Source organism: Oncorhynchus nerka, linkage group LG4, assembly GCF_034236695.1.
Source record: "Oncorhynchus nerka isolate Pitt River linkage group LG4, Oner_Uvic_2.0, whole genome shotgun sequence".
Classification (NCBI taxonomy): domain Eukaryota; kingdom Metazoa; phylum Chordata; class Actinopteri; order Salmoniformes; family Salmonidae; genus Oncorhynchus; species Oncorhynchus nerka.
The window spans coordinates 52,243,383-52,259,010 of record NC_088399.1 but is presented as its reverse complement, the minus strand read 5'-3'; the positions used below and the strand labels follow the sequence as shown (position 1 = coordinate 52,259,010).

The window sequence follows — 15,628 nt, the reverse complement described above, 5'->3', positions numbered from 1 at the left end:
TTTAACCCCTATTTTTGTTGGCACAAAACTACCTCCATAATTTTTAAAAACAGGTTACTTTCAGACGAGTCCCGTGATGTAGAGCAAAATGGAGAAAACCATTGTTGTTCATGAGTCTCCCCTTTCCATAGTGGGGTTTGTAGCCCAAACAGTTTGGACGCTACAGGCGTGTACAAAACATAAAATAGATCATATATGTATTTAAGATTAGATCTGATGACTCGTATCGATTTGTTACATTGCTGGCGTATGGGCTTCCTGACTACCAAGCTCTTATGTTATGATGCTCGGCATATATTCATCAACATCACATACATTACACAAATAACTCTTGATTTATTCTAGCCTCAGAAGCCCAGGCTTGACTCCCATTTTGAGCTGAGCATTGTAATAATGAGTAATGACCACTAATGGGTGCTCTACACAGTGGAGTTCAGAGGCACTGGAAACCACCAGACCTTTCAGTAGGATAATCATACTTTGGTTGTTAGTTTAATGCAACAACAGTATTTCACTGCACACTGTTTCATTTGTTTGAAATGCAGAGGAAAGAGAGCATTTTAATTGGGACCCTTCTGAAAAATGCCCTTTCAAACTAATGGCGTATGTTATTTAACACCATGGTAGAACAATAGATAAATTGGAGACAACAGAAGAAAGACATTGATATCTGAGGTAAGACACACCAATAAGGAATAGATCCTCACAGGGTGGAGATACTGGGAAATCATTGTCTGTTTCCTTGTGTAGCAAAGCATACAAACAGCAAACAGTTATCAAGGCAACATCATGTGTCAGTTGTTTCACAATGTTATATTATGGGAATTAGAAAGAAGAGCAGAGTTGATGACTGAGTTTGTTTGATGACTGAATGTTTTATTTTGTGGGAAAAATCAAGAGCATTTCCTTGCTTTAGCACAGCTGTCTTTAGACAGTTTGTTTTACAGGAAATGGTACATTGGACTGAAAATGAAACTGTGTGGTCAGCGAATGGTTAGACTCATAATGAGGATCAAACAGCATAAAATCCTTGAGGTACTGTAAATAACTGCATTAATATGAGCAATACTAAAACTGTGGCTGAAATCACTCATTTGCTTTCGGGAGTTTCATGGTGAGCATGGAGGTGAACTGGTTTTTCAATATCATCCCCCAACATGGGACATCTCTACATAAACATGTAATTATCTCTGTATTATACATAGTAAAGGTACAGCATTTACAGCAAGTAAATGTGGTATTAGCAGTGGCGACCCGTCAACCAGGGCAGGAGCGGGCAGAGCCCCACCTGTTTTGAGCCCCACCTGTTAAGCAATTTAAAAAAGAATTGTCATTCATTCATGTCACATAGAGTTAATAAAGCAGCCTACAAACATGGTTTGTTTCTTGAGTAAGGCAGCTCCAAAATGCAAGTGTTTCAGCCTAGCTCAGTGCTTTCTGTGGTGGAGGGGCAGCCAGAGGAAAATACAGAGCGTAGGCATTGACAATGTTCTCTAGTTGCGCCGTGATTGGCTCAGTGTTCTGTCACTCATGGGGACACTACGTCGCTGCAGAATCTACAGGGAGAGCTAGGCAGTTCTAGCCCCCTTGAGTGCTGCCATAGATTTACATTAGAAGTGCCCATCCAAGAAGGCTCAAGGTCATTGGCCACAGATAGAATTATGTCAAATCATGTTATAGCTTTGATTGAGCTGATGCTACGTTCAAAATCTTAGCTAGTTGTTAGACAAGCAGTTATCATCACGAATCACTTCGACAATGTATGGTCAAATCCTTTTCATATGAAGATAAATTATAGATATAATGTATCGGTGCTAAACGGCCATTGGACATAAACATTATACAACAAGTCGGAAATCGCAAATTCAACGAGTGGTTGGGAAGGATTCAGTGGCTAACTGCAAGCGTTGCAAAGCATCACTATTTTGCTTCCCTCGCCTGCTATTCAGTGGACAGGGTGTATGGTCCAAGTCTGGGTTTAAGGATTTAAAACATCTGTCTGAAATTGTGTCTTTTTCAAGCTTAAAAGGATAAACATTCACTCGCAACACCATGGGCCAGAAAAGGTTGAATACATTGGCCATGCTGTCAATCCAGCATGACTTCTGCTATGTTCAAAACAACTGGAAACTCGGAACTGGGAAATCTCAGACTTCAGTGAGTTCAAGACAAGTGGAAACTTAGAAAAAAACATGCTCAGATTGGGAAAATACATTCTGAACGGTCATCCAACTCAGAATTCCAAGCCGGGAACTAGAGTTCCGACCTGAAGATCACTGACGTCATGATTCAACCTTGTTTTTGTCAGTGTTGCCAGTTGTCTTGAAAGCACCTTTGATTACAACATTTTCCCACAAGAAGGAACACCGTGCCACCTTCCTGTTCAAGTGAGCATAGCACAACAATCAATGGTGAATCCAAAAACATCATGTATGCTTCTGCATGAATTAGCTCATGTGCTTTTCTTCATGAGGGGATACTATATAATGTTTTTCGGTCTGTAAACGCTGTTTGCCAGTGACTGGCTCTTCCCATTCAAATATTTGTTTTCAACAAAAAGTTAATGTATATTTCCAGTATATATTGCAAGGGTCATTTTGTTTGGGCTGTCAGTGTGTCGGTATATTGTCTATGATTGTATTTTCCTTCCTTTTTAGACCACATAGGCCAAATAAAATACTTCAAATGCTAGGCTAACTGCATGTCTCGCAAGATCTGAATTTCTGTTGGTGTCCATTTTGAAAGTGCTGAACTGAAAGGCTTACCTCGTCGCAGCTCGTTTGCTTGCACTTAGAATGAAGTGTTAATGATAAGAACAAACATTATGAGTTTACTTAACATCGATGTCATAATGTTTGTGTATGGTTCAAAATTCAACACTCATGTTGGAGTTTGTTACTATTAAAAGGACAATGAGGTTCTTATCGACTTACGCAAATCCACAAGGGGTGAGTTTAAGAAAGTCAGCCATATCAGCTAAGTTTTTAAAAAGTCAGTAAATGGGGCTGAATGAACTGTTTCGCTGCTAGAAGAGGCTGCACTGATAGCCAGGTGTGGTAAGGATTCACTCCATGGTGCAGAAGCAAAGCTCTGCTGTCGGGACAGCTTTATGTAGGCCTTAACAGTTTGTGGGCACCGTTTGTCACCGTTATAGTGCAATTAATGTATTGTTTAGTGTTGTGTATCGTTGTGGCTTTGCTGGCATGCATTTAAAAAATTGTGGCATTTGCCCCACCAAGATTTGCATGCTAAAATCGCCACTGGGTATAAGCACAATTATCAGTGGTTTGTTGTTATCAAAACAAATGTGAAATGTGTTAACATAGAAACGTAAAACATGTCCCTTGAGGTATCAGTAAATGTAACATGATTCAACTTTATCTGACAGAGTCAATGTGAGTGTACGTGCGTGCATGAGTCCTTTTGTGCTCTCAGTCCTTCGCACACAGTTTACAGTCTCAATGAGGAGCGCCAGCACAGTCCTGACAAGATCCTTCTCTACGACCTCCTGGAGCAGGTCATCTGTGTGACCCTCCGACAGTTTATCACCAGGGCCAGTTGAAGCTGCTAGACACTAAAAGGGGTCCAGGTCCCATCTCTGCTGAGCCAGGAGGGTGTTAGTGCTTGGGGTGCTGGGATCCCCGGGCCTCCCTGTGAGCAGAAAGATAAAGCAGGGCATAGTTTACAATAGTTTATATTCTGTTCCATTCCATGTTGCAAGAGATATTTTGCTGTACCTACTACAGTTATCTTACTAAGTAATAACTGGATTTGTCAGTGTCTCGTATTTACTGTCAAAGGCAGTTTGGGACTTTCCTGTTTCTAACTCATTATAACACGCAGTCTTAAAATACTATGCAATACCGTAAAGATTTAACCAAAAGATTGATAGGGAACTATTCTAAATATAAGGAATGACTAGTCCTATATTGAGAAACCACCCACATGACTTTACAAGACATAAAATCCCCCTGACACAAAAAGAGAAAGCGTGTCTGTGGGGGTGTTTTCACACGTAGCAGTTCGGATAGGTTTAGAATGTGTGCACACATGTTCTCACATGCTAAGTCATTGTCACAAGATCATGAGTCAGAAAAACACCATCTCATTGATTATTCTGGTCTCAACAGCATCTCTACACCTTTAGAGGTTACAGTACATCATCTAGTCTCTCTCTCAGCAACCAACAAACAGAGGAAACTCTTTGTAGCAAACCTGAGACAGAAATGTGTGCAAATCAAGTAAGAACAGCAGAAAAGTTTACCTCCCAGTCTGCGATAGCCAAAGATGGCAGCAGCAATGACCATGGCCACTGTCAGTGATGTGCCCAATGCAATAGAAAGGGTGTCACATTTACTTTTACTATGCATTGCTAGTGGTAGGTCTATTTCATCTGTGAAGAAAAAGGATTGAGAGTCTAACAATGTTATTTTGAATCATCAAACATATATATTTGGCTGATGTAACACATAATACATAACAAGAAGTTGCAAATGGTCTCAGTGAGAAGTTCAAAACACAAACAAGCATTTTGGAAATAACCCGATATTACACCAGACAGGCCGGTGCGAACAGAACTTCCCCAAATCTTAACCAACAGTGAAATGTGAAATGTGGTTTTCATGGAAAGATGGATGCTCTTTATCTCCACCATCTCCATTGCCATCTTTAAAGCCTTTTCCCTCCCGCGTTGACGTAGAACTCCTACAGATGTGTTTTGTTGAATGGAAGGGTAAATATTACGCTTTGACACCATGATCATTGAGGAATGCACCCATTTATAGCACCTTTTAAATCAACAACACATCTACACTCAACGGTAAAATAAATAAATAGTGTAGGCCTCACCATAACCTCCTAGTTTCCATTACCTTGTGCAGTCAGTACAATGTCACGGAGTCTCATTTCTAGGGTATCGGTGTGAGGCCAGACATTGCAAAGTGAAAATAAAAACAGGAGATAACACATTTTGACAGGTACCTACATAAGGACTTGATAACGCATTTACAAGCAGTGCATAAGCAGCTTATTCATGTGTTATGTATGAGTTATGAATGTGTTATGAAGTCCTTATTGAGGTACCCTTCAAATAAAGGGTTATCAAACGGGATCAAAATTCACGTCATACCTGGGATGTCAAAGCTGGCTGACGGACCCTTTGGAACTTCCCCTTCCTCCACCAAGGCACAGGTGTAGTTGTTTTTGTCAGAGGATTTCACTGTTATCGTGCTGGTGACTTGGAACAGCTGGTCTGGAGTTCTAACAGTGGTGTCATTGGACTTTATGTTCCCGAGACTCCTGTCTTTCCAGGTCATCGTGGCCAGAGGATAGCCCTCAGACTCACAGACCAGCTCTATCTCATCTCCCCGACGCCTCTTCATGCTTTTAACAATAGTTTTATAGGAGGCTAAAAGATAGATGAACGTAAAAACTTTACTATGCAACAACATGAACATAGAGTGTAATTACAGCATTACTACTTAGTTTTACGAGCAACTTAAAGTGTTACCACAATTATTTTAAAAGTTCCTTAATGTTTCTTACTCAATACTGAAAGACTGGAAATTAGAATTAGCCTAGAGTAATGTTCTGTTACACTGACAGATTCATGACTGACCTTTAACAGTCAAAGTTGTCTGTTTGTAATCAGCTCCCGCCATTTCCACGAGGCATTGGTAGGTCCCAGAGTCATTGATCCTCAGCATGGACAACTCTAGCTTGGCCCACCCATTGGTAATCTCTTCTGTCACCAATCGTACCCTGCCACGGTACTGGGGATTCTGGGAAGTGAGGTCTTCCTGTCTGTTCTCCAGCCTGTACACCTCCACAACTGGAGGAGGCCAGATGCGATGCCATATCACTGACAAGTCTGGGCCCTGGCCCCCAGGTTGGAACCTGCAACCCATGGTGACTACACCGCGGAACTCTGCCACGTGGAATGGACTGTCCACCTCCACTGTGAACAAGGCTGAGTGGAAAGAGAGAAAGAGAGTTATGTGTGTGTGGGGGGTGGGGTTCTATGAACTAAACAAACAAAAAACTTTAAAAATGTGGCCCTGAGTCTCTATTGTATTGTATTTTATTGAGTACTTAAAAACATCAATAACATACCTGCAAGAGTGGGCCATAAGACTACTTGTAAAACCAAAAGAAAGGCCTGCTCCATTCTAACTAGAGAAGAGAGAAAACATTTGAAATGTTGCAACCACAACCTTTTGTAAGTGGAATTATGAGTCAGTCTATTTAAATAGAACACACCAAAACGACTGTACAGATGTCGGACCTTAATTGGAGCCAGTTTGCTACAGCAGGAAAATAATCCTGCAGCAACAGGACATGTGAAGTATTATGTGGATTGTAACGAATGGACATTTTTGTAGGGGTTAACACATTTTTCGTTAGGGCAAATAAAGTTTGAAATTTCAAAGTGGAAATTAAACTTTAGAAGCCTTTTAAAAACTGAAATACACTACAAGTTTTCGTTTCCTGCTGAGCAGGAAAATGCTCAGCAACAAGAGTGTTCAAATGAAGATCCTACATCTTTATAAGGCTGGTCTGAGCTTGTTCTCTAGCGAGTCAGCAACTGGTGATCCAAAGGAAAAAGAATATGGGCCTACAGTGCATTCGGAAAGTATTCAGACCCCTTGACTTTTCCACATTTTGTTACGTTACAGCTTTATTCTAAAATGGATTAAATCGTTTTTTTCCCCTCATCAATCTATACACAATACCCCATAATGACAAACATCCCCACAGCATGATGCTGCCAACACCATGCTTTACTGTAGGGAGGGTGCCAGGTTCCTTCCAGACGTGATGCTTGGCATTGGTTTCATCAGACCAGAGAATCTTGTTTCTCATGGTCTGAGAGTCTTTTAGGTGCCTTTTGGCAAACTCCAAGTGGGCTGTCATGTGCCTTCCGTCTGGCCACTCTACCATAAAGGCCTGATTGGTGGAGTGCTGCAGAGATGGCTGTCTATCTGGAAGGTTCTCCCATCTCCACAAAGGAACTCTGGAGCTCTGTCAGAGTGACCATCGGGTTCTTGGTCACCTCCCTGACCAAGGCTCTTCTCCCCCGATTTGCTCAGTTTGTCAGGGCAACCAACTCTACGAAGAGTCTTGATGGTTCCAAACTTCTTCCATTTAAGGATGATGGAGGCCACTGTGTTCTTGGGGACTTTCAATGCAGAAATGTTTTGGTACCCTTCCCCGGATCTATGCCTCGACACGATCCTGTCTCGGAGCTCTACCGACAATTCCTTCAACCTCATGGTTTGGGTTTTTGCTCTTACATGCATTGTCAACTTTGGGAATTTATGTAGACTGGTGTGTGCCTTTCCAAATCATGTCCAATCAATTGAATTTTCCACAGGTGGACTCCAATCAAGTTGTCGAAACATTTCAAGGATGATCAATGGAAACAGGATGCACCTGAGCTCAATTTCAAGTCTCATAGCAAAGGATCTGAATACTTAAGTAAATAAGGTATCTGTTTTTTATTTTTTAACATTTCTACAAACCTGTGTTCACTTTGTCATTATGGGGTATTGTGTGTAGATTGATGAGGAAAATTGGTATTTAATCAATTTTAGAATAAGGCTATAACGTAACAACATTTGTAACAAGTCAAGGGGTCTGAATACTTTTTGAATACACTATATTTATGAATCTCTTGTTATGTTGCAAACATTTAATGCACAGTCATCATTCGAACTTGACAGACAACCTCATGATTAGACCATACAGGTATGAGTCAGCATGCCCGCACACACGCACTTGGTCAAGAATAGAGGATGAAAACAAATGGAACACATCAGGCTTAGTGAATTGCATAAATTCAACTTTTAAATCAATACAATAAACCCACGTTCAAAAATATGTTGGGGTGTGCTGACATTCTAATTGTTATTTGTCCAATGATTTATTCTGCCTTTTGCTTGAACATATAATAAAACAATTGATCAAAAAAAGATGATATATATATCAAATCTGGATAAGAGATATAGTCGATTTGAAGACTATATCACAGCACAATAATATACCATGGAAAATATATATGTAGAAAAACATGAAAAAGACTTGTGCAGAGCAGAGGGGATATTGAAACTTAACAATAGCATTTCTGTATTTAACCTGAGAATAGTGGATTTGGGAACGCCTTTGAGTAAAAGTCATCAAAAAATATAATGGATTTAAAAAAAAAAGATACTAGACCATTATTACCCTACTTGCATACACTTAAAGATAACTTTAGAAGCATCTCATGAGACTGCATAATCTACCACCACCTTTTAAAATAAAAGCAATTAAGCCAAATATGTTGGCATATAAACAAAATGAAGTTCAGCACTCACTAAATGCAGTACATGCAGTCTTCTACCTTAATAGAAGTATTTCTTGTTCCTTCAGAGGCTCTTTCATAATCATATCACAGCTGTAACATATATTGTTATGTAGAGCAGTATTTATATTCCTATCTACTTCCCGTACTGTAATTCTCCTCCCCCCAAGCCATGCAGTTTCCTGATAGTGACTGTGCATGTGAAATGCCTTCACTTTGGCTGGACACAAAGTTGGCGAGTAGCCTAGTAATCCCTTATTTCCTTTACAAGGAAAAATTCTGAATTTACAGTGAAGGGGCAAGCCCAGCAGTCTACTATGAATAGCCTGAACAGGAAGTGAGCCAAAAGAACTGCTGCCAATGACTGGAACGAACTGCAAAAATCACTGAAGCTGGAGACCCATATCTCCCACACTAGCTTTAAGCACCAGCTCACAGATCACTGCACCTGTACATAGCCCATCTGTAAACAGCCCATCCAACTACCTCATCCCCATACTGTATTTATTTACTTATCTTGCTCCTTTGCACCCCAGTATCTCTACTTGCACATTCATCTTCTGCACATCTACCATTCCAGTGTCTAATTGCTATATTGTAATTACTTCGCCACCATGGCCTATTTATTGCATTACCTCCCTTATCTTACCTCAATTGCACTCACTGTGTATATTTTTTTTTCTACTGTATTATTGACTGTGTTTGTTTATTCCATGTGTAACTGTGTTTTTGTATGTGTCGAACTGCTGTGCTTTATCTTGGCCAGGTTGCAGTTGTAAATGAGAACTTGTTCTCAACTAGCCTACCTTGTTAAATAAAGGTGAAATAAAAAAATAAAATGTCATCATGAATAAAATATAATAGAATCTTTACTAGTGGGCGCCATTTCCTCAACCAAAGCTACCTGACTATCCCTATGAACTTTCCTCTATAGGAGGGCCCTGTTCTTATTATACCTCAGGTGGGCCGTATCAAGCTATCTGCTTTAGTTTTTAGATGATCGATCTCTGTCAAGGGAGGAGCTGTTATTTATATATTGTGTATATTTATTTATTTAGTTTGTTGGCATTGTCAATTCTTGCACTTTTTCAAATGACTGTATGTGGCTGGACAGACAAACGCAGCTGAGTATTAACCTGTAAGCCAATCAAAACTTGTTTACTATCCCAGGTACTATCAAAGACAGTACAGTAAGAAGATAGACAGAAACGTCATTGACAGAAAAACTTTTAATAGTTGCCTCTCGTTGTTGTTGTTGTTCTCCGGTGGCTAGCAAGCCAGTTAAAATGGTCCCTTTCCTAAATTAGCCATGTATAGGACAAGTAGTGTAAATCTAATACAGTCATCAAGGCGTAACCCACTGATTTCATTCATACTGCCAAATATGAAATGACACATTGTCCCTATCAATAGTAGGATGAATGCAGTGCAGCCTACCTCAGTGTCAGGATGTTCATTTTCTAGCTCACAAGCTACATTGATGATTTATTTGATAAATTCTTGTCTCTAACTATCTATTCAGCTCTCCTGTGTCCCGCTCCCAGAGATCAACCAAGTATGGGCTGATTCACTCACCTGTGAGGAGAACCATCCTACTGCAGTTTGAACTAGCCTTGCAGTCACTATTTAGGCATTAGGACCACATATGCATTTGCCTGTTGTCTTTTCTTTGTGGATTTTGTCTTACGCAGTCTAGTGCCTTTTAGAGTTGAAAAACACCCACTACAGATACACGTGCTTGTTTTGAGCATCTCAAAGACTAAATTATATGTAGAATCAGTTTAACAGATGACAAAACAGATTATTTTACTATTGTAACATGCAGTGGGGAGAATTCTAATCTCCCTGTCAGGAGCCCAGAGTTCTCATCTCTGGACCACACAAGCTTTAGATTGCATTATGCTAAGGCCCTTGTCTCTCTCTACATCAGGCCCTTGTCTCTCTCTACATCAGTCAGGTACATTGGTGACCAGGGTGGGATCCTTTCGATATGCCTATGGGACCTGGGCATACAAAGAGAGAAGGGGGAATACTGAAGCATGCGTTGATGACAGTTCTTGTCTCCATCAGAGGCCCAGGCTTTTGGCATAAATGGTAAAGCTCTCATTCCTCGACTGCAATTTTGTAGGGTGGCAGGTAGCCTAGTGGTTAGAGTGTGGGGCCAGTAACCGAACGGTTGCTAGATCGAATCCACGAGCTGACAAGGTAGAAATCTGTTGTTCTGCCCCTGAACAATGCAGTTAACCCAGGCTGTCATTGGAAATAAGAATTTGTTCTTAACTGACTTGCCTAGTTAAATAAGGCTTAAATCAAATATATTGTAAGATTGTGCCCTCCATGGCACATGATTGCAGACAGAGTTCAGTGTGTCAAATCGGAGGGCATGTTGTCCGGTCCTCTGGCAGTCTCTATGGGGGTGCCACAGGGTTCAATTCTCGGGCCGACTCTTTTCTCTGTGTATATCAATGATGTTGCTCTTGCTGCGGGCGATTCCCTGATCCACCTCTACGCAGACGACACCATTCTATACACTTTCAGCCCGTCATTGGACACTGTGCTATCTAACCTCCAATCGAGCTTCAATGCCATACAACACTCCTTCCGTGGCCTCCAACTGCTCTTAAACGCTAGTAAAACCAAATGCATGCTTTTCAACCGATCGCTGCCTGCACCTGCATGCCCGACTAGCATCACCACACTGGATGGTTCCGACCTTGAATATGTGGACACCTATAAGTACCTAGGTGTCTGGCTAGACTGCAAACTCTCCTTCCAGACCCATATCAAACATCTCCAATCGAAAATCAAATCAAGAGTCGGCTTTCTATTCCGCAACAAAGCCTCCTTCACTCACGCTGCCAAGCTTACCCTAGTAAAACTGACTATCCTACCGATCCTCGACTTCGGCGATGTCATCTACAAAATTGCTTCCAACACTCTTCTCAGCAAACTGGATGCAGTTTATCACAGTGCCATCCGTTTTGTCACTAAAGCACCTTATACTACCCACCACTGCGACTTGTATGCTCTAGTCGGCTGGCCCTCGCTACATATTCGTCGCCAGATCCACTGGCTCCAGGTCATCTACAAGGCCATGCTAGGCAAAGCTCCGCCTTATCTCAGCTCACTGGTCACGATGGCAACACCCATCCGTAGCACGCGCTCCAGCAGGTGTATCTCATTGATCATCCCTAAAGCCAACACCTCATTCGGCCGCCTTTCGTTCCAGTACTCTGCTGCCTGTGACTGGAACGAATTGCAAAAATCGCTGAAGTTGGAGACTTTTATCTCCCTCACCAACTTCAAACATCAGCTATCTGAGCAGCTAACCGATCGCTGCAGCTGTACATAATCTATTGGTAAATAGCCCACCCATTTTCACCTACCTCATCCCCAGTTTTTATTTATTTACTTTTCTGCTCTTTTGCACACCAATATCTCTACCTGTACATGATCATCTGATCATTTATCACTCCAGTGTTAATCTGCAATATTGTAATTATTCGCCTACCTCCTCATGCCTTTTGCACACATTGTATATAGACCCCTTTTTTCTCTACTGTGTTATTGACTTGTTAATTGTTTACTCCATGTGTAACTCTGTGTTGTCTGTTCACACTGCTATGCTTTATCTTGGCCAGGTCGCAGTTGCAAATGAGAACCTGTTCTCAACTAGCCTACCTGGTTAAATAAAGGTGAAATAAAAAAAATAAAAAATGATTTACTGTGCATTTGGAGAGTATTCAGACCCCTTAAACTTTTCTACATTTTGTTTATTTATTCTAAAATGGATCAATAAAATGATTCTCAATCTACACACAATACCCCATAATTACAAAGCAAAAACAGGTTTAGACATTTTTGCAAATGTATTAAAAAGAACCCAGATACCTTATTTACATAAGTGTTCAGATCCTTTGCTATGAGACTCGAAAGAAATTGAGCTCAAGTGCATCCTGTTTCCATTGATCATCGTTGAGATGTTTCTACAACTCAATTAGAGTCCACCTGTTGAAAATTCATTTGATTGGACATGATTTGGAAAGGCACACATAAGGCCCCACAGACAGTCCATGTCAGAACAAAAACCAAGCCATGAGGTCGAAGGAATTGTCCATGGAGCGCAGAGACAGGATTGTGTCGAGACACAGATCTGGGGAAGAGTGTGAATAAATTGCTGCAGCATTGAAGGTCCCCAAGAACACAGTGGCCTTCATCATTCTTAAATGGAAGACGTTTGGAACAACCAAGACTCTTCCTAGAGCTGGCCGCCCGGCAAAACAGAGCAATCTGGGGAGAAAGAAGAAGAACCCAATGGTTCTCTGACATAACTCCAGAGTTCCTCTGTGGAAATGGGAGAACCTTCCAGAAGGACAACCATCTCTGCAGCACTCCACCAATCAGGTCTTTCTGGTAGTGGCCAGACGGAAGCCCCCCTAAGTAAAAGGCACATGACAGCCCACTTGGAGTTTGCCAAAAGGCACCTAAAGACTCTCAGACCATGAGAAACAAGATTCTCTGGTCTGATGAAACCAAGATGGGACTCTTTGGGCTGAATACCAAGCGTCACATCTGTAGGAAATCTGGCACCATTCATACAGTGAAGCATGGTGGCGGCAGCATAATGCTGTGGGATGTTTTTCAGCGGCAGGGAGTGGGAGACTAGTCAGGATTGAGGGAAAGATGAACGGAGCAAAGTACAGAGAGATCCTTAGAGAGAACCTGCTCCAGAGTACTCAGGACCTCAGACAGGAGTTAAGGTTCACCTTCCGACAGGACAATCACACAAAGAACACAGCCAAGACAATGCAGGAGTGGCTTCGGGACAAGTCTCAATGTCCTGAGTGGCCCAGCCAGAGCCCGGACTTGAACCCAATCGAACATCTCGAGAGAGAGAGAGAGAGAGAGAGAGAGAGAGAGAGAGAAAGAGACCTAAAAATAGCTATGCAGCATTGCTCCCCATCCAACCTGACAGAGCTTGAGAGGATCTGCTTTGAAGAATGGTAGAAACTCCCCAAATACAGGTGTACCAAGCTTGTAGCGTAATACCCAAGAAGACTCGTGGCTCTAATCGCTGCCAAAGGTGCTTCAGCAAAGTATTGAGTAAAGGGTCTGAATACTTATGAAAATGTGATTCGTTTTTTATTTGTAATACCTTTGCAAAACTGTCTTAACCTATTTTTGCTTTGTCATTGTGGAGTATTGTGTGTTAATGGATGGGGGGGAAACAATGTTTTAATCAATTTTAGTACAAGGCTGTAATGTAACAAAATGCGGAAAAAGTAAAGGGGTCTGAATACATTCCGAATGCACTGTATCTTGATTGCTAGGTTACATTATATTTAGATACTTAAAATACTGCCTGAGACACCTTTTGCTATTTGTCTCCGTACTTAAATGTATATGCATGTCTATTACATTATTGAACGGGTTGTTTAGATCCTGGATGCTGATTGGATGAGGATCGTTCCAAGCCTTGCTGTAACAGACAAACCTATGCCTGCTAACACTTCCATCTAAAAATTAACACTGCACCTCCATAAGAATATCATGTTCATGTTGCTGTTCGAATCTTCTCTTGTATTTATCTCAACTCGTACATTATTTCTCCTTGCTTCTAGCCTAGCATTTTGTTCGGTACAGCAGGGGTTTATATAGGCCTCGCTGTCTGCCTGTCTGACCTCAAAAAATGTTTCAATTTCAATCTCTGTAGTACCATAAATATGGTGAACAGTGCCCAGACGTGACAACTTTTTTCGCATCAACGTCATTATCATGGACATATCCAAGTAAATGCCAAGAGAAAAAAAGTTCAAACGAAAATGTAGCTATTGTACATTGGTCATTCCAGGTTCAATGTTTGACGTGACAGTTAGCCGAAGTTGGTTAACTAGCTAGTAAGTGACATAAACAAGTGACGAACAGTTATTTTGAATAGCAACCACAGAACAATGAGCCAGACATTTCACCGGGTGTATAAATGTGAAGCATTTGGTTGGCGTTTCCACTCACTATCATATATGGTGATGAGAGAAAGCCCAGTGGCCGGCAGCGGGAGAATATGACAAAATACGGATTTTGGCCACCATTCTGCAATTTTACGCAACGACGAAACATTTGATCTCCAAACAGTTTTCTGTTTCCAAAACTATAATCTGTAACAGAGTGGACTGCGTTTTGTAGACTTTACCCTTTGCTAAAGTTTCTAAAAATGGCGTTGTTTAGGAGTGCAAGGGCGAATTGAATTATTGCACACGCGCACTTCACAGAGTAGGCGAACCCGAGTGGAGATATTCAAATTGATGCTAGGATCCAATAGGATCTCGCTAGGCTACCTGCCGCCCCATATTGGGCAGCTGCTATTTGAGAACTCATCTGGTTTAAGAATCAAACTGGTTATTTTATTGTAAGGCACATTGTATAATTCTACAACTGTTTTTAGAGAAGTATGTATTGCATGGTATACTTTGTGTTCTGGGCTCCCGAGTGGCGCAGCAGTCTAAGGCACTGCATCTTAGTGCTAGAGGCTTCAATACAGACCCTGGTTCGATTCCAGGCTGTATTTACAACCGGCCGTGATTGGGAATCCCATGGGGTTGAGCACAATTGGCCCAGTGTCGTTAGGGTTTGGCCGGAGTAGGCTGTCATTGTAAATATGAATTTGTTCTTAATTCTTTCTGGTTAAAAATGTGTACAGTAAACAATGCCATATGTATTGGCGCATATGCAGCTGTCGTTTTTAAACCTCCATTCTAGCCTACATGACACACACACATCGTTCTATCTACATGCTTTTATTTGGGTTTCTATGCAAAGTATATCATTCAATGTTTCTTTAAGCCTGCAGCTAGTTACTTGAAATAAGACAAAACATAATTAAAAATGTGAATTCACTGACAAGAGAGAGAGCTAGTTAATGAAATACAATACAAAATTGACATGTACAATAGCTGGCTAGTCAAACTACCATTGTCTATCTTTCAATACATTGGCTAAATTAAGTTACCGCTTCATACGATCCAAGGCAATTCATATTGCATGATGAATATTTCAAGTGCACTCGAAAACAGATACAGATACAGAAGTATGTGAACCCCTTTGGAATTACCTGGATTTCTGCATAAATTGGTCATAAAATTGGATCTGATCTTCATCAATAACAATCATATATTATGCAAAAAGCGATGCATCATGTTGCCTTCTCCTCCCTCCCCGCGTTCGTGCTTTTGCCCGGTTCAATTCCGGACAGCATAAAATAAGTCCCTCAATGTCAAAATTCTGACCAAT

At 41.2% G+C, this 15,628-nt stretch overlaps 1 protein-coding gene across 7 annotated transcripts; it reads right to left on the bottom strand.

The window, feature by feature from the left end:
* Positions 1-855: 855 nt before the first annotated feature.
* Positions 856-15,573, bottom strand: LOC115105920 (programmed cell death 1 ligand 1-like). Of its 7 annotated transcripts, XM_029628465.2 has the most exons (6): positions 15,450-15,573; positions 6,112-6,171; positions 5,618-5,968; positions 5,129-5,407; positions 4,265-4,393; positions 856-3,651 (listed from the first exon to the last, which is right to left on the bottom strand). In XM_029628465.2, exons 1-6 carry the CDS (start codon positions 15,493-15,495, stop codon positions 3,575-3,577), a joined length of 942 nt encoding a protein of 313 aa, XP_029484325.1. In that variant the 5' UTR covers positions 15,496-15,573; the 3' UTR covers positions 856-3,574. The 7 variants fall into 7 exon arrangements, with proteins under 7 accessions (XP_029484325.1, XP_029484293.1, XP_029484336.1 ...); XM_029628433.2 differs by having other exon boundaries at positions 856-4,393; XM_029628476.2 differs by lacking the exon at positions 4,265-4,393.
* Between the last annotated feature and the right edge of the window lie 55 nt (positions 15,574-15,628).